This window comes from Suncus etruscus, chromosome 17 (assembly GCF_024139225.1).
Source record: "Suncus etruscus isolate mSunEtr1 chromosome 17, mSunEtr1.pri.cur, whole genome shotgun sequence".
In the NCBI taxonomy this organism is placed as follows: Eukaryota; Metazoa; Chordata; class Mammalia; order Eulipotyphla; family Soricidae; genus Suncus; species Suncus etruscus.
In genome coordinates this window covers 74,125,572-74,149,392 of record NC_064864.1, presented here as the reverse complement: position 1 = coordinate 74,149,392, position 23,821 = coordinate 74,125,572, and the positions used below count along the sequence as shown (strand labels likewise).

General features: G+C 47.8%; 1 protein-coding gene across 3 annotated transcripts in view; it reads left to right on the top strand.

The window, feature by feature from the left end:
• Positions 1 to 23,821, top strand: part of TECPR2 (tectonin beta-propeller repeat containing 2) — a 53,301-nt gene that overhangs the window by 12,180 nt on the left and 17,300 nt on the right. The window contains exons 4-9 of one of the 3 annotated variants that reach the window (XM_049790320.1): positions 12,356 to 12,513; positions 12,674 to 12,986; positions 13,941 to 14,073; positions 16,757 to 16,780; positions 19,071 to 19,382; positions 21,463 to 22,391. In XM_049790320.1, the coding sequence (XP_049646277.1) occupies positions 12,356 to 12,513; positions 12,674 to 12,986; positions 13,941 to 14,073; positions 16,757 to 16,780; positions 19,071 to 19,382; positions 21,463 to 22,391 (1,869 nt within the window). Of the gene's footprint in view, positions 1 to 12,355; positions 12,514 to 12,673; positions 12,987 to 13,940; positions 14,074 to 16,756; positions 16,781 to 19,070; positions 19,383 to 21,459; positions 22,392 to 23,821 lie in introns of all 3 variants that reach the window. The other 2 variants (XM_049790319.1, XM_049790321.1) reach the window with 2 other exon arrangements.

Here is a 23,821-nt window from a genome sequence, read left to right as displayed (position 1 = left end):
ATACTGGGATTCGAACCACTGTCCTTCTGCATGCAAGGCAAATGCCCTACCTCCATGCTCTCTCTCCAGCCCCTGAACATCTTTTTTAAGTGTTTTACTACAGCTGTATAGGGCTCTCCTTGGGGTAAATTTAAGAAGTTTAGTGAAAATATTGTTAAGGATAAAATGTCCACTGGTGGCATGCCTCTTTTTCTATATTTGAATACCGTATTTGCCAGCATATAAGACGACCCCCTAATTTTGCAGTTAAAACATAGGTTTAGGCCTCTATTCGCTGTATCAGACAGAAAGTTCTTGTGCTGCAACTGTATGTACCACAGTGAGCCAATCACAACAAGCAAAGGTCCAAAGGTTATACTGTCATAGACTTCCTCTCTTACTCTGGCCAATCTGAGCAGGCTTTTGACAGTGTAGATTCGGGTCCAGAACATTGTTTAATTTGCATGCATCAAAAGCCTGCTTGGATTGGCTAAGTTAGAGAGGCGGTCCGAGCAGCCTTGCAGTGATTGGTGCAGGATTGAATTGGAAAATTCGTTTTGTGGCAATATTCAGACAATTTTCAATTGGATGTGACCCAATTGAAACATTTTTCGGGATATACTCGGTGTATAAGACGACCCCTGATTTTCGGTTGACTTTTTTTTTGTTTCAAAAGTCATCTTATACACCGGAAAATAGGGTAGTTGAGTTTTGAGAGTTCTATGAGTTTTCAACTATGACTTGTCCTTGCGGATTATATGGGATGTTTGATTGTTTATATTTGATTTGCCATTCCTTACAAAATAATTGAAAAGTTTTACTAGTGTAGACTGGGCCATTGTCTGTCTTTACAGATTGAAGGACACCCATAACAGAAAAGCACTGGATCATGAAGGTTCAAACTGCTTTAGCTCGTTCTGAAGTCATTGGAACTCCCTATATAAAATGGGAATATGTATTTACCACCACGTGAAGATAGGGTTTCTTTGATAAAAGTCAACATATGGGGCCAGAGAAATAGCATGAAAGTAAGGCATTTGCCTTGCATTCAGAAGGTCAGTGGTTCACATCCCGGCATCCCATATGGTCCCTTGAGCCTGCCAGGAGCAATTTCTGAGCATAGAGCCAGGAGTAACTCCTGAGCGTTGCTGGGTGTAATTAAAAAAAAAAAAAAAAAAAGTCAGCATGTAATACTATGCAGCCATCAGGAGAGATGAAGTCATAAAATTTTCCTATACATGGATGTACATGGAATCCATTGTGCTGAGTGAAATACGTCAGAGGGAGAGAGATAGACGCAGAATAGTCTCACTCATTTATGGGTTTTAAGAAAAATAAAAGACATTCTTGCAATAATTTTCAGAGACAAAAGAGAGAAAGGTTGGAAGTTCCAGCTCACTACAGGAAGCTCACCACAAAGAGTGATGAGTGCAGATAGAGAAATAACTACATTGAGAACTATCATAACAATGTGAATGGAAAAAATAAAACAATGTGAATGGAGGCCGGAGAGAGAGCATGGCGGTAAGGCGTTTGCCTTGCATGCAGAAGGATGGGGTTTCAAATCCCAGCATCCCATATGGTCCCCCGAGCCTGCCAGGAGCGATTTCTGAGCATGGAGCCAGGAGTAACCCCCTGAGCGCTGCCAGGTGTGACCCCCCAAAAAAATAAAACAATGTCAATGAATGAGGGAAATATAAAGCCTGTCTAGAGTACAGGTGGGGGAGGGGTGGAGAGGAGGGATTTTTTTTTTTTTTTGGGCCACACCCGACGGTGCTCAGGAGTTACTCCTGGCTGTCTGCTCAGAAATAGCTCCTGGCAGGCACGGGGGACCATGTGAGACACTGGGATTTGAACCAACCACCTTTGGTCCTGGATCGGCTGCTTGCAAGGCAAACACCACTGTGCTATCTCGGGAGGAGGGATTTTTGGGACATTGGTGATGGGAATGTTGCACTGGTGAAGGAGGTTTTTCTTTACATGTCTGAAACCCAACTACAATCATGTTTGTAATCAAGATGTTTAAGTAAAGATATTAATAAAAAAAGAAAAAGTCAACATGTATAATATCCATTTGCCACAATTTATTAGTCTGTAACCCTTGGGAGTTAGCCCCAGCTACATGTGTCTTTTTATTCTAGGGAGCGAAATGGTACATGTATCAACTATTTGCCTGGCTTGCTTCCATGGGATATGATAGTTGACATGAAAATGACAGGCATTTGTATGAAGCGCTAGATGTTCTTCTGCAGGCAACTTAAATATTGACATAGCTAGGGGCTGGAGAGATAGCATGGAGGTAAGGTGTTTGCTTTGCATGCAGAAAGTCGGTGGTTTGAATCCCGTCGTCCCACATGGTCCCCTGAGCCTGCCAGGAGCGATTTCTGAACTTAGAGCCAGAAGTAACCCCTGAGCACTGCCGGGTGTGACCCAAAAACCAAAAAAAAAAAAAAAAAAAAATAAGAAAAGAAAAGAAAAGAAATAGACATAGTAAGATAGATGATCAGCAGTTTCATTCCCTAAAGCCATCGGCTCTGAGAGGCCAGAGTGGGCTCTTATGTGAGTGATAAATATTGGCTCAGAAAGTTTTTGCAGAAGGGCTTGTTATAGCTGCAGCAAATCTTGAACAACCTGGTTATGAGCATTTAAAGAGGTGGTCACTATGCCTTGGAATTATCCTATTATGTAAGCTGAATTGCTTACTATGTTGCATAGATCTGAAACATTGAAAAGTCTGGACAACCCATTCCCCAATTGCCCAGCGCAGAATAGTGAAAAAGGCATGTGCTCAGCAATTGCAAACAAGTACCGTTTATTCTGGCCAGTCAGAGGTTCTAAATGTGCTCAGAGCCGAGCAGAGGTTGCGAACCTCGAGGTCTGAAATCAGGTGGTTTTTATACAGTTTTCAGGCAGGCTGTGTTATTTTTATTACGTATTACAGCAGAAACAGGAATGTGCTTTGATGTAGGAGAAATTGAATCTGGGTCCGGAGATAAGGATGATCCTCAAGACTTTTAGGGTAGGTGTGAGCAGGAACTCAGACTTCAAGTCTCCAAGATGCCTTCAAGACGATTTATGCGGGGTCTGTAAAACCATGGGAAGCCAGCAAATGGGTACATCAGCGCTTGTAGCTCAGTAGATAAGAGACAAGCAGGCAGTTAAAGAAACATAACTCATGGATGACTCATGGTCTGTTAGGATACAATGAGGGGAGGTTGAGGGGGAACATTGCATTGCATGAGAAAGAGATAGACAACTCCCATCAGGAATGTGTAAAGGGGAAAAAGGAACAACCTTAGGGGAAAATATGTTTTTTACTTCTTTCAACATGTGATAATAAATAATTTAAATAGCAAGTTCTGCTTGTTGAGCAGACTTGTAATTAGTGTGTACTGTTGTGGTCAGAGAAGGGCCAGCAATATTGCTTTTTCCTGATGATGACCTGTCAATGTAAAACACAGGGGTGTCAGGTATAGGGGAGGAGCAGAATATAGATGAGATCAGAAAATGTGTCCTCTTAAAAAAGTCCCAAGCCTTTCCAGCAGTATAATGGGAGGGCACTTCTGAAAAATCAGATAGTGATCATTGAAGTTACCTCTCACTGAGAGCTAATATACATTTATTTTTTGCAATCAGCAATACTATCAAAACCTAACAAGGAAATTGTCCTGAGCCTTGCCTTGATAACAGCAGAGATTAATTCCAAATATGGCGCAAACTTGCAAGGTTGTTTGTTGTAAGTAAACCTATTCTAGAGGCCCAGACAGCTGAGAGTTAGGACCAGTATGGTTGCGGAAATTAAAACCCACACCTTCTCTCTGGGTGCGACCTGGAAAGATAGGACTTCTGGAGCCTATCCATGGAAAAAACTAATTCCTGTTGGGCCTTTTGTGTTAAACACCTGGGGCTAAAGAAAAAAAAAAGGTTTCAGTGTGTCCCACCTTAAACTGCTCATTGATTTAGTTTATAAGCACCTTTAATTTTGTGCTGTGGATGGGCCATTGGGGAATCCAGATTGAACATCGGATTTCCATTCAGTGGAAATCAGTTCTTGGTGCTTTAACCCAGTGGCCCTAACTAAAAAAGCAAAACCTCTGAATTAACATTCTGGGAGGTGTTTTGGTGAGGAATGTGATATTCTGCTCCCCATTGCTTATGCAAATCACATCCCCATAGGATCAATGAAACTGAAGCTACATAAGGCTTAAGTATCACCTGTTGATTTTCCGATCCTATGCAGTTCATATGGGATGCCAGGATTTGAACCACCATTCTCTGCATGCAAAGCAAATGCCTTACCTCCAGGTCATCTCTCCAGCCCCTCGTTTGAATTTCTTATAGGGAATTTTGAGGCTAATCTCTTAAACATACCACAAACGTGGGCCAGAATGGTGGGGTAAGGTGTCTGCCTTGCCCGCACTAGCCCAAGATGAACCGCAATTTGATCCCCCGTGTCCCATATGGTCCCCCAAGCCAGGAGCGATTTTTGAGCACATAGCCAGGAGTAACCCCTGAGTGTGGGTGTCGCCCAAAAACCAAGAAAAAAAAAACAACCCACAAACACTTCTGCACCTGAATCAAACATACCTTCAAATTTTCTGCCCTGAATTTCAAGAATTAACATTGGACTTTCCTCTTTAAGCTTAGTGGTAAAAGCTATAAATGCAAAAGCCCCAGGGTTAGTACTTCCAAAGCCTCCTCCTTGATGTGTTTCCCAGTTAACATAAGGAAGTAATAATTTGAGCTATATTTTCACTTTAAAGGTCCAGATTGTGGGTACTGAAACAAGAACTATTTTTTCCCTTTGTGGTCAGAATTTATAATCCCCAGTTGAATTACTATTGCTTTGAGCATTAAACCGCTTCCTAAAATAGTATCCACAATCCCTTGAGGGAGTGACCCTGTTATGCCAGACCTAATCTTATAAGGGCATTGTGCTGGAATGATGGTCAAAGTCCTTGGGGCAGGGAATATCTAAACTGCAGATCCCTGAAGTGGCAGGCTTTTTTTTGTTTCATTTTGTTTTGTTTTGTTTTGTTTTTGGGTCACACCTGGCAGCAGCACTCAGGGATTACTCCTGGCTCTGTGCTCAGAAATCACCCCTGGCAGGCTTGGGAGACCTTATGGGATGCTGGGATTCAAACTACAGTCCTTCTGTATGCAAGGCAAACACTTTACCTCCATGCTATCTCTCCCTTCCCAAGTGGCACGCTTTTTTTTTTTTCTTCTATAGAAATGATCCCTGGGCCCGGAGAGATTGCACAGCTGCGTTTGCCTTGCAAGCAGCCGATCTAGGACCTAAGGTGGTTGGTTCGAATCCCCGTGTCCCATATGGTACCCCATGCCTGCCAGGAGCTATTTCTGAGCAAGACAGCCAGGAGTAACCCCTGAGCACCGTCGGGTGTGGCCCAAACCCCCCCCCCAAAAAAAAAAGATCCCTGAAAGTATAGTCTTTTTTTTTTTTTTTTTTGGTTTTTGGGTCACACCTGGCTCTATGCTCAGAAATCACTCTTGGCAGGCTAAGGGGACAATATGGGATACCAGGATTCGAAACACCGACCTTCTGCATGCAAGGCAAACTCCTTACCTCCATGCTATCTCTCTGGCCCCAAGTGGCAGGCTTTAATGACCTTCAACTGCGGAGTTTTCTTGGTCTGGTCTGAGAAGCTGAACTTATTGATATAAAGGTTCCCTGATTTTGAGGGGCCAGGGACTAGCCCCTGACTCAGTTTCCGGAGAGAGGTTGATTAAGTCTTGGTCTTGAGGTGGCAGAACCTTAAACAAGTACAAAAAGAGGTTGACCTGCATTGTTTTTGTAAATGCCCCATATTGCCACACTTAAAGCATATGACTTGACCTCGCTAGATATGCTTTGGACCCCTCCCCCAGTTGCTGGGGAGATGGTTAGGTACTGAAAGACAGTCACTTACCCAATGAAATTCACCTTAGGCCAGGACCAGGTGGTTTCCTCTGCAAAAGCTATTGATCTGATTTCCTAGATTTGCCTGTGAATAGAATATTGCTAGAGGTACAGCATTGGGGGGAGGAGTAGGATAATTGTAAGCTCCAGCATTTCTACAAGCAAGTAGAAATCCCATAACATCTTCTTTCTCCCTAATTGGATGTAAGATAGTCTGACAATATTTATTGGCATTGTCAAAGGTTTTTGTGAAGTTTTCTAATTTCCCTATTCCTTATCTGCCTTTTAATTTCCTTTGTCAATTTTCCCACAAATTTTGCATATGGCTTTATAGCTCTCCAAATAATCTTTGTATAGCTATTCTTGAATTCAGTATCTGAGTCAATCTTTTCCCAAGCTACCAAGGCAAGTTCCCTGACAAGCTTTAAGACAGCACAGGGTAGTCTTGCCTGCCTGTTTACTTCTGTGTACTGCCCTTCCCCATCAGCATTTCATAAGATAATGGTAACAATTGCAACACTCCTTTCAGAGTGATCTAGATTATTTTTGTTTGTTTCTTTGTTTTGTTTTTTGGGTTACACCTGGCCGTGCTCAGGGGTTACTCCTGGCTCTATACTCAGAAATCGCTCCTGACAAGCTCGTGACTATATGGGATATCAGGATTCGAACCACCGACCTTCTGCATGAAAGGCAAATACCTTACCTCCATGCTATCTTTCCAGCCCCAAGATTATTAATTTTACTCTTAGAATTTTCTGCAAACCACATCTTCCACTGTAAATGTTGAGAAGCCCTCAAATGTCTTTGCTACAGTGTTAAAGTCCTATTGGGTACAATACCCACCATCACTCAGGTACCAAGGTATTCAACATAAAATGGAGGAGTATCATACTCTGAGCACACTTTCTTAAATCTACTGAAGTAATCCATAATCAAACCCTCATAATTTGAAATTTGATTATTTTCCTGATGGGGAGAATTCGTTACTGCTACTGTGTTCTTACCAATTTCCCTAAGGACTATCCCTTGGGAGGGGAGCACTGTCTAAAAGGCTATGGTGGAATATGGGTGGGTGAGAATCCTACAGATCCATCCACCTTCTGATTGGGCCATTTCAATATCATTTGATTTTGATATTGTCAGCCAATATCCCTCAGAGAAACTGCTAGCAGTGGTCCTCAAACTATGGCCCACAGGCCACATGATATATTTTTATCTGTTTTGTTTCTTCATTGCAAAATAAGATCTATGCAGTGTGCATAAGAATTCGTTCATAAGTTTTGTTTTTACTATAGTCAGACCCTCCAATGGTCTGAGGGACAGTGAACTGGCCCCCTGTTTAAAAAGTTTGAGGACCCCGGCTAGAGGCTCTATTGGCCTAGTGCCAGTAGGGGGCGGCAGAACACCAACTTCAGGGCTTTGGGCTTGCCTATATGTCATATTCAGAAATGCCTTTCTAATATTTGGCTTTATTGGCCTTTCACAATTATTAGGAAGTGCTTCAGGGGGCCAGAGAGATAGCACAACAGTAGGGCGTTTGCCTGCCAGGAGCGATTTCTGAGCACAGAGCCAGTAGTAACCCCTGAGGGCCTCCGGATGTGACCCCTCAAAAAAAACTAGAAAGCTATTTAGAAACTTTTAAAGTGGGCCCGGAGAGATAGCACAGCGGCGTTTGCCTTGCAAGCAGCCAATCCAGGACCAAAGGTGGTTGGTTCAAATCCCGGTGTCCCACATGGTCCCCTGTGCCTGCCAGGAGCTATTTCTGAGCAGACAGCCAGGAGTAACCCCTGAGCACCGCCGGGTGTGGCCCAAAAACCAAAAAAAAAAAAAAAAAGAAAAAGAAACTTTAAAGTAAGGCTAGAAATTTCAGCCTGTGCCTCAGCAAATTTTTTTTTTTTTTTTTTTTTTTTTTGGTTTTTGGGCCACACCCGGTAACGCTCAGGGGTTACTCCTGGCTATGTGCTCAGAAGTTGCTCCTGGCTTGGGGGACCATATGGGACACCGGGGGATCGAACCGCGGTCCGTCAGGCAAGGCAGGCACCTTACCTTTAGCGCCACCGCCCGGCCCCGCCTCAGCAAATTTTAATGTGAGATTCGAGAATTTAGCCTGAATCTTTCAATTTTCACAATACATACAAAATGAAAAAAAAAAAAAACAACGAGGAAAGCCACCACTAATAGAGTTAGCATGAGTAGAAGCTAGGGTCCTTCAATCAAAACCCAAGCAAATGACATCACCTTGAACCAGAGTCATAAGCTTAAATACTCAGAATGGTGAAAACTACCTGAAAGCAATGAAATGAACATCTCACCAATCAGTGGCAGAGTCCCTGTGTGATTCCCTATTACAGTTTCATTACAGTCCCTGTTCAGGTGCCGTTAGAATCAGAGCCCCAGGCTCCAAATCAATGATCTGCTGAGAGACAGGTCTGGAAATAACGTTGATGCAGGAAATAAATCACACTGTGAAAATGTACAAGAATGAGTTCAGGAAATCTAGCATTCCAGCAAGGAATACCACCACACAAGCTTTCTGCTCCTAAGAAGGAAAGCAGCTTAGTGGAGGATGATTGAAGAATGAGTGCCTGCCTTCCTCAAACCCAGGCTTTTTTATTAGCAGGAACCAGGCTACACCCTACTTGGAATATCAAGGAGGGAATAATTCAATAATCTCATCACCAGATCACACCTAGAATGGAGTATGAATATTGATTAGGGTGGGACCAGAAATCCAATAGACCTGTAGCCAAGGGGAGGAAAGGAAATAGAGTTTTTCTGCAATACCGACTTTCTTTTCTTTTTTCTTTTTTTGTTTTTTTTTGGCCACACCCGTTTGATGCTCAGGGATTACTCCTGGCTAAGTGCTCAGAAATTGCCCCTGGCTTGGGGGGATCATATGGGACACCGGGGGATCGAACCGTGGTCGCGATCTTTCCTTAGCTGGCGCTTGCAAGGCAGACACCTTACCTCTAGAGCCACCTCCCCGGCCCCAATACCGACTTTCTTTGTTCTTTCTTTCTTTCTTTCTTTCTTTTCTTTCTTCTTTCTTTCTTTCTTTCTTTCTTTCTTCTCTTTCTTTCTTTCTTTCTTTTTTCTTTCTTCTTTCTTTCTTTCTTTTTTTCTTCTTTCTTTCTTTCTTTCTTTCTTCTTTCTTTCTTTTTTTTCTTTCTTCTTTCTTTCTTTCTTTTCTTCTTTCTTTCTTTCTTTCTTTCTCTTTCTTTCTTTCTTTCTTCTTTCTTCTTTCTTCTTTCTTTCTTTCTTTCTTTTTCTTCTTTCTCTTCTTTCTTCTTTCTTTCTTTCTTTCTTTCTTTCTTTTCTTTCTTTTTCTTTTCTTCTTTTCTTTCTTTTTCTTTCTTTTCTTTCTTTCTTTCTTTCTTCTTTCTTCTTTCTTTTTCTTCTTCTTTTTTTCTTTCTTTCTTTCTTTCTTTCTTTCTTTCTCTCTTTCTTTCTCTCTCTTTCTTCCTTTCTTTCTTTTCTTTCTTTCTTTCTCTTTCTCTTTCTCTCTCTCTTTCTCTCTTTTTCTTTCTTTCTCTCTTTCTTTCTCTTTCTCTCTCTTCCTCTCTCTCTCTTCCTCTCTTTCTTTCTTTCTTTCTTTCTTTCTTTCTTTCTTTCTTTCTTTCTTTCTTTCTTTCTTTCTTTCTTTCTTTCTCTCTCTCTTTCTTTCTTTCTCTCTCTTTCTTTCTTTTTCTTTCTTTCTCTTTCTCTTTCTCTCTCTTTCTCTCTCTTTCTCTTTCTTTCTCTCTTTCTTTCTCTTTCTCTCTTCCTCTCTCTCTCTTCCTCTCTCTCTCTCTTTCTTTCTTTCTTTCTTTCTTTCTTTCTTTCTTTCTTTCTTTCTTTCTTTCTTTCTTTCTTCTTTCTTTCTCTTTTTTCTTTCTTGTTTTTTGAAACTTAGATAAATACCGACTTTCTGTTGTGTGCAGTATGCTCGAGTGCATTGAGGAACTCCCACATGGGTGCTTGTCCTTCATTCAGGCCACCACCCCTGGGGTGCCAGCAAGAAAGACCAGCAGCTACATGAACAGTGGCTCTGCTTCTAGCCTCCTGAACTAGACCCTCTGAGAGGGGCACCGTGACCCATGGGATCTGTGCCCCTTAGAACTGCAACTCTGAGACGACACTCTGGAAGAAGTGTCTAGAGGCACATGAGTGTCCCGTCCTGCTGCACACACTGTGTCAGGGTACATGAGGTCACACCTTTGCATCCTGCTCCCCCAACCTACCTTCCCAGTCCTTCCTGAGGCTGGAGAAGCCACAGAGCTGGGACCTCACACAGAAGCTCATTCATTCATTCATTCCCAGCTGAAGCTGAGACTGAAGAGCTGCCATTTGCCTGTCTGTGACCTGCCTCAGAAGGGCTGCATGTTTGAGAGCACCTTTGGGAGCTTCTCAACTCTGATTCCTTCCTGGTTCCTCAACTTGTCCCTCTTAAGGGCATCACAGATGTGAGTCACACATGACTATGTGGGGATGCTCTTCTAGTAGCTCCTGGAAAAGTTAGTGGGTTAGCATGTCCATCACCATTTCTATTTTTGTTTATTTTTGGGCCACACCCAGTGGTGCTCAGAGGTTCCTCCTGGCTCTGCGCTCAGAAATCACTCCTGGCAGGCTCGGGGGACCCCAGTGGAATGTGGGGGATCGAACCCGGTCAGCCACATGCAAGGCAAATGTCCTACCTGCTACGGCCCCCATCAACATTTCTTTTTTGGGGTGCAGGTTTGAGCCTTATCTACTGGTCCTGGGATCTGCTCAGGGGCCACTCCATCGGTGCTCGGGACCGTGCAATTATGAGGAAGCCTTGACTTTCTACCACGTGCTCCACTCACTGAGCATCTCTCAGTCTACCATCAACATTTTCTTAATTTTTAACATTTTCCTTAATTTCTTCCTTAAAGGAAGAAACTCAGTTTCAGAGAGTTCAGGAACTGACAGACAAAAGCACTGGGTACATGTTTGCAGAATTGAACCCAGCACAAGCCATGTGCTACGCATGCCCCAGGTTCAACACAAAGGATTTGTGCTTATTTTGCTCTTCAACATCTATAGTTTGGCTTGCTTCCTCCCCAGGTTCATTTTGTTTGTTTTGCAGTACTTGGGTCCTCCTGACTCTGCTCAGGAATCATTCCTGGTGGTACTCAAGGAAGAACCCGGGTTGGCGCCTGGACTGTCGCTTCAGCCCTTGTTCCTCAGTAGTTTTGATATCACCCCAGTTTGTTCTAACCTGTTTCCTTCGATCAGTTTGTGTTTTTTGTTTGTTTGTTTTTTGGTTTTTGGGTCACACCCAGCAGCGCTCAGGGGTTACTCCTGGCTCTACACTCAGAAATCACTCCTGGCAAGCTCAGGGGACCCTATGGGATGCCAGGATTCGAACCACCATCCTTCCGCATGCAAGGCAAATGTCTTACCTCCATGCTATCTCTCCGGCCCCCTTTGATCATTTTTTAGGGGAATCAGTGTTCCTAAAATTGGTAGGAAGCACTTTGAACTTTGCTGATGGTTGTCAGAATGATTCTGGAGAAGGTCCTGTAATATTCTGTCAAGACAGGAAATATGGGGCCCGGAGAGATAGCACAGCGGCGTTTGCCTTGCAAGCAGCCGATCCAGGACCAAAGGTGGTTGGTTCGAATCCCGGCGTCCCATATGGTCCCCCGTGCCTGCCAGGAGCTATTTCTGAGCAGACAGCCAGGAGTAACCCCTGAGCACCGCCAGGTGTGGCCCAAAAACCAAAAAAAAAAAAAAAAAAAAAAGACAGGAAATATGGCACACTTGGCTTACACCTGCATGTGTTCCTCTTGTATTCATTTTCTTCTGACTTTCTTTTTTTTGTTTGTCTTTGGGTCACATCCGGCAGCGCTTAGGGGTTACTCCTAGCTCTGCACTCAGAATCACTCCTGGCAGGCTCAGGGTACCATATGGGATGCCAGGTTTCGAACCGGGGTCCATCCTGTATTGGCCACATGCAAGACAAATGCCTTATTGCTGTACTATCACTCCGGCCCCTTCTTCTGACTTTCTTCATCAGGGCTGGGGTAGATCCAGGCTCTGAGTCTACTGGCCTGTGGCCCAGCCTTGGATCCCTGTGAATCCTTCTTTGGACTGTGTTGAGTCTTTCAGCCAATGGGCTCCTGCCTGTGTGCAGCCTGGAGCCAGGTCAGCACTGAGAGAAAGAAAGAGGGATCAGACTTGAAGTGCTTTGAGGGACGTCTGCTGTGCTGACCCTCACTGGTCAGAACATCCCTAGTCCTGAACCCGTTATGGTGGCCAACCAGGAAGAGGCTCGAGAGTTCTGGCCGACAGTGGGGACTAAGTGTATGGGGTGTGGGGCATCCTCAACATTGAGTGAGCCTGGGGGGTGACCCTCAGGACTGAGTTTGTGGGACGGGTGGCATCCCCAGCACTGTGGGTGGGGAGGGGCATCCTCCTGATGAGGAGCAGGCAGCTGAGCCTGCCTGTCCCCAGGGCATCTGTACCTCACACCTCGTGCTGGAGGAGCCATCATCCATCGTGCAGCTGGACTATAGCCAGAGGGTGCTGCTGGTGTCCACACATCAGAGGAGTCTGCTCTTCTACACCGAGGAGAGGGCTGTCCAGCAGGTGGGAACGCAGCCCAGGAAGAGGTGAGCTTTCCCTCTATCTTTTGTTCCTCACTCTGTCCTCTGTCCCTCTGTCCTTCCATCCATCCTTCACTCCATAATCCTGTCCCTGACTCCATCCTTCTGTCCCTCACTCTGTCCTTCTGTCCCACTTCAGTGCTCTCCATCCTCTGTCCTTCTTCAGCACCGGCAAGTTTGGCGCTTGCTTCATCCCAGGCCTGTGTAAGCAGAGCAACCTCACCCTGTATGCATCGCGGCCAGGGCTCCGCCTGTGGAAGGCCGACGTCCACGGCACTGTGCAGGCCACGTTCATTCTGAAGGACATGTTCGCTGGAGGAATGCGGCCCTTTGAGCTCTACCCACGCCTGGAGCCAGCTGACGGCGGGGGCTGTGGCTCTTCTGAGAAGCATCTGGGACTGGTATCATGCTTCTCCCGGGATGGCTGGGTGCTGAGCTGGAACGAGTACAGCATCTACCTGCTGGACACCACCAACCAGGTGAGCAGAGCCAGGGTGCATTTGGGAGAATACTGGGGTTCAGTGTTCCATCTTTGCTGCCTGAAATGCTGTGCGTTTGCTGGTCAAGCATGCTATATTTATTTCATAACAAAGGGTCAAGGGTCAAGGATCACAACCAATTTAGAGGTTACTCCTGACTGCTCAGGGATATTTCCTGGCAGGCTTGGGTGGGCATATGGTATGCTGGGGGTTGAACACAGGTCAGCTGTTTGCAAGCCAAATGCTCTCCCCACTATACTACCACTCCAGCCACAAGCCTCTTGTTTCTTTTTCTAGAAACACTTATAGTTTGTTTTTCTTCTTCTGGGTAGTCTTTGAACTTCAGGCACATTGATTGAGTAGTGGGGTCAAGGTGCCTTGTGTCCGTACCCCACTCCCTTGGTTCTTTGATCCTTACCCCAATCATGGAGGGCTGTGGGTGTGCTGAACTCTGATCATAAGCATGTGGCCGGAGCATGGAGGTAAGGCATTTGCCTTTCATGCAGAAGGTCATCGGTTTGAATCCCGGCATTCCATATGGTCCCCTGAGCCTGTCAGGAGCGATTTCTGAGCCTAAAGCCAGGAGTAACCCCTGAGCGCTGCCGGGTGTAAACCCCCCCCCAAAAAAAAAACAAAAAAAAAAAAAAAAAGAATGTGGCCTCCAAGTGGCCTTGGGACTTCAGGGAAAGAGTCAGAACAGAGGCTCAGAGGATGGTGGGACAGGATGGCAGCAGGGCCTCAAAGCTCCAATAGGGCAGTGGGGTATATATGGCTACTTACTGGGACCTGTCAGAGAAGATGGATGTTTTCTCACGAGTGGGCAGCCAAGCAGGACCCAATTCTGACTGGTGGGAGGGAAAAGTAAGGGTCTGTCCTGGGCCCCGACTGGACTGAGGCTTCCACAGTGCACATGTGGGTGGGCCCTCCTGGTGATGGGCTTGTTCATTTGCACAGGCCACAATTGCTGGTTTGGAAGGATCTGGTGACATTGTGTGTGTTTCCTGCACTGAGAACGAAATCTTCTTCTTAAAAGGAGACAGGAACATCATAAGACTTTCCACCACTCCTGAAGGCCCCGCATCTATAGGTTTGTATCTGTTGGGAATCACACTGTGTCAATCAGGGAGACAGCTGAACAGGGCTGAACACAGGGTGCCCAGGTTAGTCCCTGACACTGCATGATCCTCTGTGTACTGTCAGGAGAGCCTCCAAACAGAGTGGTAGGAACCCCTGAACTCTACGGATGCAGGTGAAAAACAAAAAAGTACTGGGTGTCACTGCATAATTCCTAAAAGTTATCGTTTTGCTAGGTAAGTGATTGTAGCTCTATCTAAACACAGGGTTCTTGCAGAATTTATTGTGATTCCTGACACAATAAACTGGGTCTGGAAGAGAGAAAACTCAAGTAACCTGTGCCTCCTTTTTAGGAAAAATATTACTCAGTACTCCTGGGAACTCTTTCTCCTTTAAGCAAACAGATAGTGTAGAATTACATATTAATTACAGATTCCTGTATGATGTGGATGGTGATGGATGGAGAGTGAGGCCTTTCTCTGCCAGCCCGGGCCAGGCGCCTGCAACCCCTTCCATCTGGCACATCTGCGGGTTCAGGGTAGTAGCGAGGAAATGATCCACAGCAGTCAGATTTCAGGAGACATGTTTTATTAATAATAAGGCCATAGCCAACATGTGTGGCTTCTAAGATAAACCTTTTAAACAGGTTCCATAAGCAGCCCTGCACTTAAACCTGTCCCCGATATCTCTCCATGCTGCCAGCCCCTCCAGCAGCCTCTTGCTTCCTTCTGCAGAACCCCTTACACCCCTGAGGCAACACTTTCATTACTTTCTATAGACCCCTCCCAGATGTGGGCAGCTCTGACCATCAGGTAAAAATAGCATTTAGTCTAGGGTAGGGTGACAGATTGTACTCACCAGTTGCCCTGAGGCTTCTGCCATCCCCATCCCTCGGGCCATATTGTCCACCTAAAAGAATAAATTTCAAAACACCTTTAGGTGCCAAAAGGACAGTGGCTAAGGTGCTTGCATGCACATTGCTGTATGGGTTCAGTCACTTCAAGAACACTTCAAGAGGGGCCGGAGAGATAGCATGGAGGTAAGGCGTTTGCCTCTCATGCAGGAGGTCATCGGTTCGAATCCCGGTGTCCCATATATGGTCCTCCCGTGCCTGCCAGGAGCAATTTCTGAGCCTGGAGCCAGGAATAACCCCTGAGCACTGCCGGGTGTGACCCAAAAACCACACACAAAAAAAAAAAAAAAAAAAAAAAAGAACACTTCAAGATCACCCCTGAGGGGCTGGAGGGATAGCATGGAGGTGGGGCGTTTGCCTTTCGTACAGAGGGTCATTGGTTCAAATCCCTGTGTCCCGTGTGGTCCCTGTGCCTGCCGGGAGTGATTTCTGAGTGTGGAGCCAGGAGTGGCCCCTGGACGATGCCGGGTATGACCCAAAAACCAACAAAGTAAAAAGAGCACCCCTGAGCACTGAACCAAGAGTAAGCCCTGGCCCAGAAACCAAAATAAATAAATAAAATTTTTTTGGTTTGTTTTTGGGCCACACCTGGCAGCACTCGGGTTGCTCCTGGATCTGTGCTAAAAAATCGCTCCTAGCAGGCTCGGGGGACCATGTGGGATGCTGAGAATCAAACCTGTGTTCATCCTGGATGGGCAGCATGCAAGGCAAACGCCCTACCACTGTGCAGCCCAGTTTTGTAATTGATTCTGATATTTGTATACTTACCTAATATACCCAATGTTGCATAAAATCTTCTCAGGCGGGGGGAGGGGAAAAATAAAATAAAATAAAATCTTCTCAGGCAAGAAGGGCTGCTAATGGGAAGACCAGGATAGCCTGATCTGTGTGTTTGGGTCGCATGAGGTTAATGCTGCAGGTGGGTCAGAGAGATAGTATAGTGGTAGGGTGTTTGCCTTGCATGCAGCCAACCCCTGACAGACTCCAATTCCATCCCTGGCATTCCATAAGGTCTCCTGAGCCTGCCAGGAGCGATTTCTGAGTGCAGAGCCAGGAGTAACCTTTTGAGTGCCGCCGAGTGTGACCCAAAACCCAAAAACAAACAAATAAATAAATAATGCTGCAGACAACGACCTGAGAAAGATTTGGGGGGTTGGGAGCTCCTCTGTGAAAACACTTTGTCGCTCTTGTGTTGGCACATCCAGTAGCGCTCAGGGACTGCTCCTTCTTGGGGGTTACTCTCTGTGGTGCTCTGGGGCCCTGGTAGGCCGGGTACAGTCCATGCTCACCTGGCTGAGCTTTCCATGGCCCCAGATCCCTTCTCCTGATGTGGTGTCCTTAAGGCAACTCCTCACTGTTCTGGGCTTCTTCAGCTTTCAGTTCATACCCACCGGCACTGCAGCAGCTGAGCACATCTCAGGCCTACACCTCCATCGTGTCCCCAGGGCTCCTCCCAGACCCTGAGCTCCTCATGCTTGGGATCTCAGAAGAGCTGACTCTGTAATGGAGCCCCCTGCTGTGCCTGGAAATGACAGGGTGGAAACTGGGTAGTGGAGGAGGCAGCTGGGTGCCCTGCGGTGCCTGCAAGTGCGCAGCTGCTCACAGTACGGGGTTGTTCCCTACAGCTGCCTCTGCCCCACTGCCAGAGGCCTGCCTTTATTTTGACTTCAGAAGTGTTTGCTTGCCTTGTCTCTTCTCAAACTACTTTATGATAAATCATTTCACAAAACACTTCATTTTCTGGCTGCATGGATTTGTGACTCACATCATGGTCCTGCTGCAGTGTGTGGCCCAGAGAAGACCTTCAGTAAGTGCCGGTTTTATTGTAACCTCCTAACAGTGCTGAGGTGGTGCCCAAGATCAAACGAGGGTCCACAGTAGAACCTTCACCCCTGTTGTGATTCTTGCCCCATGAATGCTACAGAAGTGGGGTCCCAGGGCCAGAGCGATATGACAGTGGGTAGGATTCATGCCTTCTTGCATGAGGCCAACCCAGGATCAATTTTTGGCATCTCCTGTGGTCCCCCGAGCACTACCAGGAGTGATTCCTGAGCATCACTTGGTGTTGCTCCTCCCAAAGACGTGAAGTGGATTCCCTGAGAATGAAGAGTAGGGTGATGAGAGCTGATTCCCTGGTCACTGTGTCAACTGGCTTCTCCCTCTGCTGGCCTTGTTGAGCGCTGAGAGGACAGTCAAGGTCTCTTGGCCATGAAAGCATCTTCGCTAGAGGGAAGGGGCCAGTCAGGGCTGGAGCAGTGGGACAGCAGGGAAAGCTCTTGTACATTTGCTGACACCAAATAGGATTCCCTAAATGCAGAGCCAGGAGTGAGGCTTAGGGCCCACTGGGTATGTCCCAGAGGCCAGAGATGGAGGAGAAAGAGAAGGGCCTCAGGCAGCACTGGGCAGGCTGTGCCGTCTGCAGCACAAAACAGGAGAGCAGGAGATGTAAAGGGCCTGGAGTCTCTGAGCACATTGCAGACAGCCAGGGGCACACGCTAAGAATCTGTCTTTGTAATGGAGGTGAAGTGTAGCAAGAAGGAAAAACACTAGATATCCCACACCTGCATGCTTAAAGAGATATAGATATGTTTTTTTTGGTTTTTTTTTTTTTGGTTTTTGGGTCACACCCTGTGACGCTCAGGGGTTACTCCTGGCTATGCGCTCAGAAGTTGCTCCTGGCTTCTTGGGGGACCATATGGGACGCCGGGGGATCGAACCGAGGTCCGTCCTAGGCTAGCGCAGGCAAGGCAGGCACCTTACCTCCAGCGCCACCGCCCGGCCCCTAGAGATATAGATATGTTTTAAGAGTCAGCCAAGTGGGGCCGGAGAGATAGCACAGCAGTAAGGCGTTTGCCTTGTATGCAGAAGCACAGTGGTTCGAATCCCGGCATACCATATGGTTCTCTAAGCCTGCCATGGGGCGATTTCTGAGCATAGAGCCAGGAGTAGCTCCTGGGCGCTGCCAGGTGTGACCAAAAATAGAAACAAAAAAAGAGACAGCCAAGTGAGTGAGCCACAGAGGGCCACAGAGGCTGCAGCATTGCACACTTCTAATGTTTTAATTAAATAAATTCTTCTTGGGGCCGGAGAGATAGCATGGAGGTAAGGCGTTTGCCTTTCATGCAGAAGGTTATCGGTTCGAATCCCGGCGTCCCATATGGTCCCCCGTGCCTGCCAGGAGCAATTTCTGAGCATGGAGCCAGGAATAACCCCTGAGCACTGCCAGGTGTGACCCAAAAACCACCAAAAAAACAAAACAAAAACAAATAAATTCTTCTTTTTTTATTTTTATTTTGGTTGTTGGGCCACACCCGCAGACGTTCAGGGGTTACTCCTGGCTATGTGTTCTGAAATTACTCCTGGCCTGGGGGACCATATGGGATGCCAGGGGATCAAACCGTCTTCCGTCCTAGGTTAGTGCATGCAAGGCAAATGCCCTACTGCCTGCGCCACCACTCCAACCCCTTAAATTCTTAATAGAATCACCATGAGAACACAGTTATAAAGTTATTCATGATTGAGTTTCAGTCAGTGCCTCGGGCCCCATGCCACATCACTGCCAGAACAGAAGGGGTTGGTTGGCTCTAAGTCTCACCACTGCCATCAGGGTAGAAAAATTCTGGCCCTCACTGTAGACCGGGTTCAATCCCCAGCATCCCTTATGGTCCCCTGAACCCTCTAGGACTGATCCCTGAGCACTGCCATGTGTGGGTATGGTCCTTAAGCAAACAAGCAAATTCTGGCCTTGGTGATCTGTGTCACATGGAGAGGACAAGGTGGGGATAGCTTGGGACCAGACATTCTCTCTTGTGGCTTTCGTTCAGTGCCTTGTCTCCAAGGAAGGACAGGGAGGGAGAACAGTGGCTGCTCAGTGCGACCTTCCTGCTCAGTCCTTCTCAGCACTTGCCTCTCCACTTGCCTCTCTTGCTGCATTCAGTCAGTTCTTTCCCTGAGAACCAGAACCGACTCTTAGAATCGCGTGCCTGTTCCTTGAGTTTTGCCCTTTGCTCTGCACCCTGAAGGCTGGCATAATGCAGTATGAGCATCTCCTTCCTGCCCTCTGCCAGCTGTAAAGAAAGCTGCTCTCTCTTCCTCAGTGCGTGACAATCTGGAGGTGGCCGGAAGTGCCGAGTGTGTGCTCGCTCAGTGGGGAGAGAAGCCAGTGGGCGCCAGCGGGGCTGAGACTCGGCTCCGGGGTTCCTCAGTGACGAGCTCTGCAGCCAGTGAGCCCAGGAGCCGGAGCAGCTCACTCAACTCCACTGACAGCAGCTCTGGGCTCCCAGGGACTCCAGCCAAAGGCAGCCAAGCCGCTCCTCAGAGGTTCAGCGTCATCAGCTCAGAAGACTTCGATCAAGAGCTGGTGGTGAAGCCACTCAAGGTGAAGAAGCGGAGGAGGAGGCACAAGTCAGGTGGGTGTGCAGAGCCCCACAGGGCAGACACCCCCGTTTCACAGATGGTGCTCAGGTTTAGGCCCCTGCTTGGCCCAGCCACGTGGATTTTCAGGTGATCATTGTGTGGCACTTACCAGCCCCTTGATCCTGGCAGCATGGCCAGAGCCAGAAAACAGAGATGGCCCGAGCTAGAGGCATCATTTCATGCTACATGATCTGCCCCTGTATGAAGGATTTAACCCAAGCACTTTGTAAACATTTGGTTCTTGGTGCTTGTCACACCTCCAAGCTGAAGGGATGTCGACAAGATTCCTGAGCTTTGTCATTATTTTAGAAATTAGTCTGTGCTCTTGTGTGTGGTGGGGGCTAGAAACCTGTACCTGATAGTGCTCTGGGACCCTGTAGCTCTGGAGTTCCACCCCAGGCCTTGACCTTGTGACAGGAGGAGGGGCTCTCCCACTGGCATCACATGCGGCCCCTTGTTTGTCGGTAGTCAACGTTTCTGAGGCCACCACATAGCTAAGTGGCATGGGTAATATTGGTATCCATGCAAACTGCCCTGTGTGGAGATTTGTACTTTAGAAACTTAATGACTGGGCTAGAGAGATAACATGAAGGTAGGGTGTTTGCCTAGCATGCAGAAGGATGGTGGTTCAAATCGCGGCATCCCATATGGTCTCCCAAGCCCCTGCCAGGAGCGATTTCTGAGCGTAGAGCCAGGAGGAATCCCTGAGCGCTGCCGGGTGGGACCCAAAAACAAAAAAAAGTGACTGGATCAGGATGTAAACAGTCACCTCACATATGTTACCAACAGAGAGAGCCAATACAAATACATGGAAAGGGTTGGAGATATTTTTTTACTAACTAAATGCTTTCATGTAAAATGTAGAGTTTGGGCCAGAGTAATAGTAGAGTGGTAGGGCATTTGCCTCGCATCCGGCCGACCTGAGACAAACCCAGGTTCGATTCCTGGCATCCATTTGGTCCCCCAAGCCTGCCAGGTGTGATTTCTGAGTGCTGAGCCATGAATAACTCCTGAGTGCTGCCAGGAGTGGCCCAAAAACAAAAAATAAAATATAGGATTTGGGGGCAAGAGTAATAGCACAGGGGTAGGACACTTGCCTTGTCACAACTGACCCAGTTTTGATCCCCTGCATCCTATATGGTCCCCTGCAGAGCCAGGTGTAAGCCCTTAGCACCACCAGGTATGACTCAAAAACAAAAATAATAAAAATAAGGGCCAGAGCAATAGCACAGAGGGTAGGGCACTCGCCTTACATGCGGACAACCCAGGACCAACCCAGGTTCAATCCCCAGCATCCCATATGGTTCCTCTGAACCCGCCAGGAGCGTGGTTTGTTTTTTTTTTTTTTTTTTTTTGGTTTTTTTTTTTTTTTTTTTTTTTTTGGTTTTTCGGGCCACACCCATTTGATGCTCAGGAGTTACTCCTGGCTAAACGCTCAGAAATTGCCCCTGGCTAAACGCTCAGAAATTGCCCCTGGCTTTGGGGGACCATATGGGACGCCGGGGGATCTAACCACGGTCCTTTCTTAGCTAGCGCTTGCAAGGCAGACACCTTACCTCTAGCGCCACCTCACCGGCCCCAGAAGCGCTTACTAAACGCAGAGCCAGGAGTAACCCCTGAGTTGAGGTTGACCCAAAAACCAATCAATCAATAAAAAGAATAATAAAAATGTTTTTGGTTTGGTTGATTTGGAGGGCATACCTGACAGTGCTTAGGAGACCATGTGGTGCTGAAGATTGAACCTAGGTCCTGCAATCATCCAATCCACTAAACTATTTGTCCAGCCTGAAAATAAAGTTTTTCTTTTTATGTTTTAGGGGTGGGGTGCCTCCTGAGCAGAGTTTGGCGGCACAAGCCACCCCCAGCAATAATTGCCCAATAGAGCCTGCCTGATGTTCTTGCTCGGACACCAGGGTGCCACACATCAGTGCTCTGGGCACAGGGACAGCCAGGGCTTGAACTCACACACGGTTTCCCTAGCCATTAAAATGAAGTACTTGAGTCAGAGTTGTCTTCTTGGTCTGTCTGCATGGTGTCATGCCTGGTTTTCACTGTCCCTATTGTCCCTAGAAGGCGGGAGCAGGAGCACCTGCCCCAGCTCCCTGGACTCAACCCCCTGCTGTGAGTTCCCCATGAACAGCCCCCAGGCCTTGCTCGTGGACTTGGTGCCCACACCTTCGAGCCTGGGCAGCATCCCAGGCTCCTGCAGCCTGGAGTCTCCCGACTGTGAGAGCAGCCTCCCTGCTGAGGCCAGCAGCCACGGCCTGCAGGACCCGGACCCAGAAGACTTTGGTGTTCTGGAGGTGCCTGAGCCCAGCCTTGACCTCCTTGATGAAGATCACGACCCAGGGACAGATGTGCCCCCCTGGCACCCTGGCCCTGATGAGGAGCTCCACTCAAGGGAGCAGAGCCCGTCCCTGCCCCCGCGAGAAGAGGGGGAAGGCTGTGAGGTCCCGGGCCTGCATGAGGAGTTTGGCCCTATGGGCCCTGGGCAGCACAGCAGACTGTCCCCCTGCCCTGAGCAGGACAGCGCAGAGCTGGCCCCAGAGGCCACTTGTCTGGAGCCAGGGGACCCCCAAACTGTTACTCGTGCCCCCTCCCTAGGCTCATCCGTTTTGCCTTACAGCCTTGGCTGGGCCCCCTGTGCTGACCAGTGGCCACTAGCAACCAGAATTGATGAGGACACTGAGGATGCTGGCCAGGAGCAAGACTGCCTTGGCACCCAGCCCTGGCCTGCAGAGCCTGTCAGGGCAATGGAGGGTATGGGGGGACAGCAGGCCCCTCTAGTTTCCCCCTGGCCAGCCAGGGCCACAGAGCTGCTCCTGCACCCACCTTCCCGAGAGCCAGCCCTGACATCCAGTGATGAGGAAGACATCTACGCCCACGGGCTTCCCTCCTCGTCCTCAGAGACAAGCATGGCAGAGCTTCGAGGCGGCCTCTCCCCAGGGCAGGACTCAAGCCAGCCTGGCCCAGATGATGGGGGGCTGCTCAAGACTGACCAGGTGGGTAGCTTGTGGGCGTCAAACCATGCCACCTCTGTGTTCCCTCCACAAAGTCTATATGCCCCAGTTGGAAGTGTGGGTTTGAAGGTGAGCTCAGGTGCAGGGACCCTGACAGGCTGAGCTCAGGGACAGGCTTTTTCCACCAGACAGATGCTTCAGGACACTGAACAAGCAGGCAGCCCACAGGCACTGTTAGTGCTGTCAAACGGGGCTGTCCAAGAAAGCAGAGTTTAGGAAGGTTTTATAAAACACCGAGAAGGTTCTAGAAGCAGAGTACAGAGCAGGTTTATAAAGTAATGCAGGGAGGGTTCTAGAAAGCAGAGCACAGGGGAACACATGTGAGGGTGTTACTCTAGGGCATACCAAGGCTCCCTTCCACAAGCAGGGTTTTCAGTGCTCTGGGGACAGTCCTCTCACACAGCTAGGATCTCAAATGCTAGGTGCTTGGGGATGAGGCGGTGAGACCAGCTGAACACATTCCCTAAAGCAGTTCATCTGCAGAAGCAGGAAACACCACCATGTAGTTTCATATGCACTTTGACAGAACTGCCAGGGCTGGGCTCACTTTGATCCTGTGTGTGCTTGTCTTGTTTGGAGACACACAGCAGTGCTATGTGGCTGCTCCCAGCTCAGTGCTCAGGAGTGATTCCTGGCAATGCTTGGCAGGGTTGGAATCATATGGGATGCCAGAAATCAAACCCGGATGGGCCATGTGCAAAGCAGATACCCTGCCCACTATGCTGTTGCTCTGACCCCTCATCTTTGGGATTTTTTTTTGGGGGGGGCACATCCAGCACCGCTCAGGGGTCCCTCCTGGCTCTGCACTCAGAAATTGCTCCTGGCAGGCTCGTGAGATCATATGGGGTGTTGGGGATTGAACCTGGGTCAGTCTCAGGTTGCAAGGCAAACACCCTACCGCTGTGCTATCTCTCCAGCCCTAATTTTTGTTTTTTAACAGGGCTGAGAGCTTTGACCAGAAAGGACAACACAGTGGGCAACATTCTTACTTGTCTTGCATGTACCCACCACAGTTTTTTTACTGTTCTATTTTGTTCTAGTTATCTGTTCTATCTATCTGTTTTGTGGGCCCAAAATCTCTTGTGGGGGCACACCCAGAAGTGTTCAGGTGTTACCAGCACAGTTTCTATCCCTGGTACTGTGCATAGACCCCTGAGCACTGCCAGGAATTACCCTTTGGCCCTGAGCACCAAGAACAAAACAAAATGAAACAAAAAGGGGCTAGAGAGTTAGAACAGGGAATCAGGAGCCTGCACCTGCATCTCGGCCAGCCTACTCTATCCACCCAGCACTACACCAGGGGTCACTCTTGAGCACAGCACACAGGCACAGGGCCTGGCCTGGCCTGGCGTGACTCACCCCCAAGTTGGACCATTTTAGGTTCAGGCTAGCAGGTGTCTCAGCAGCTCTTC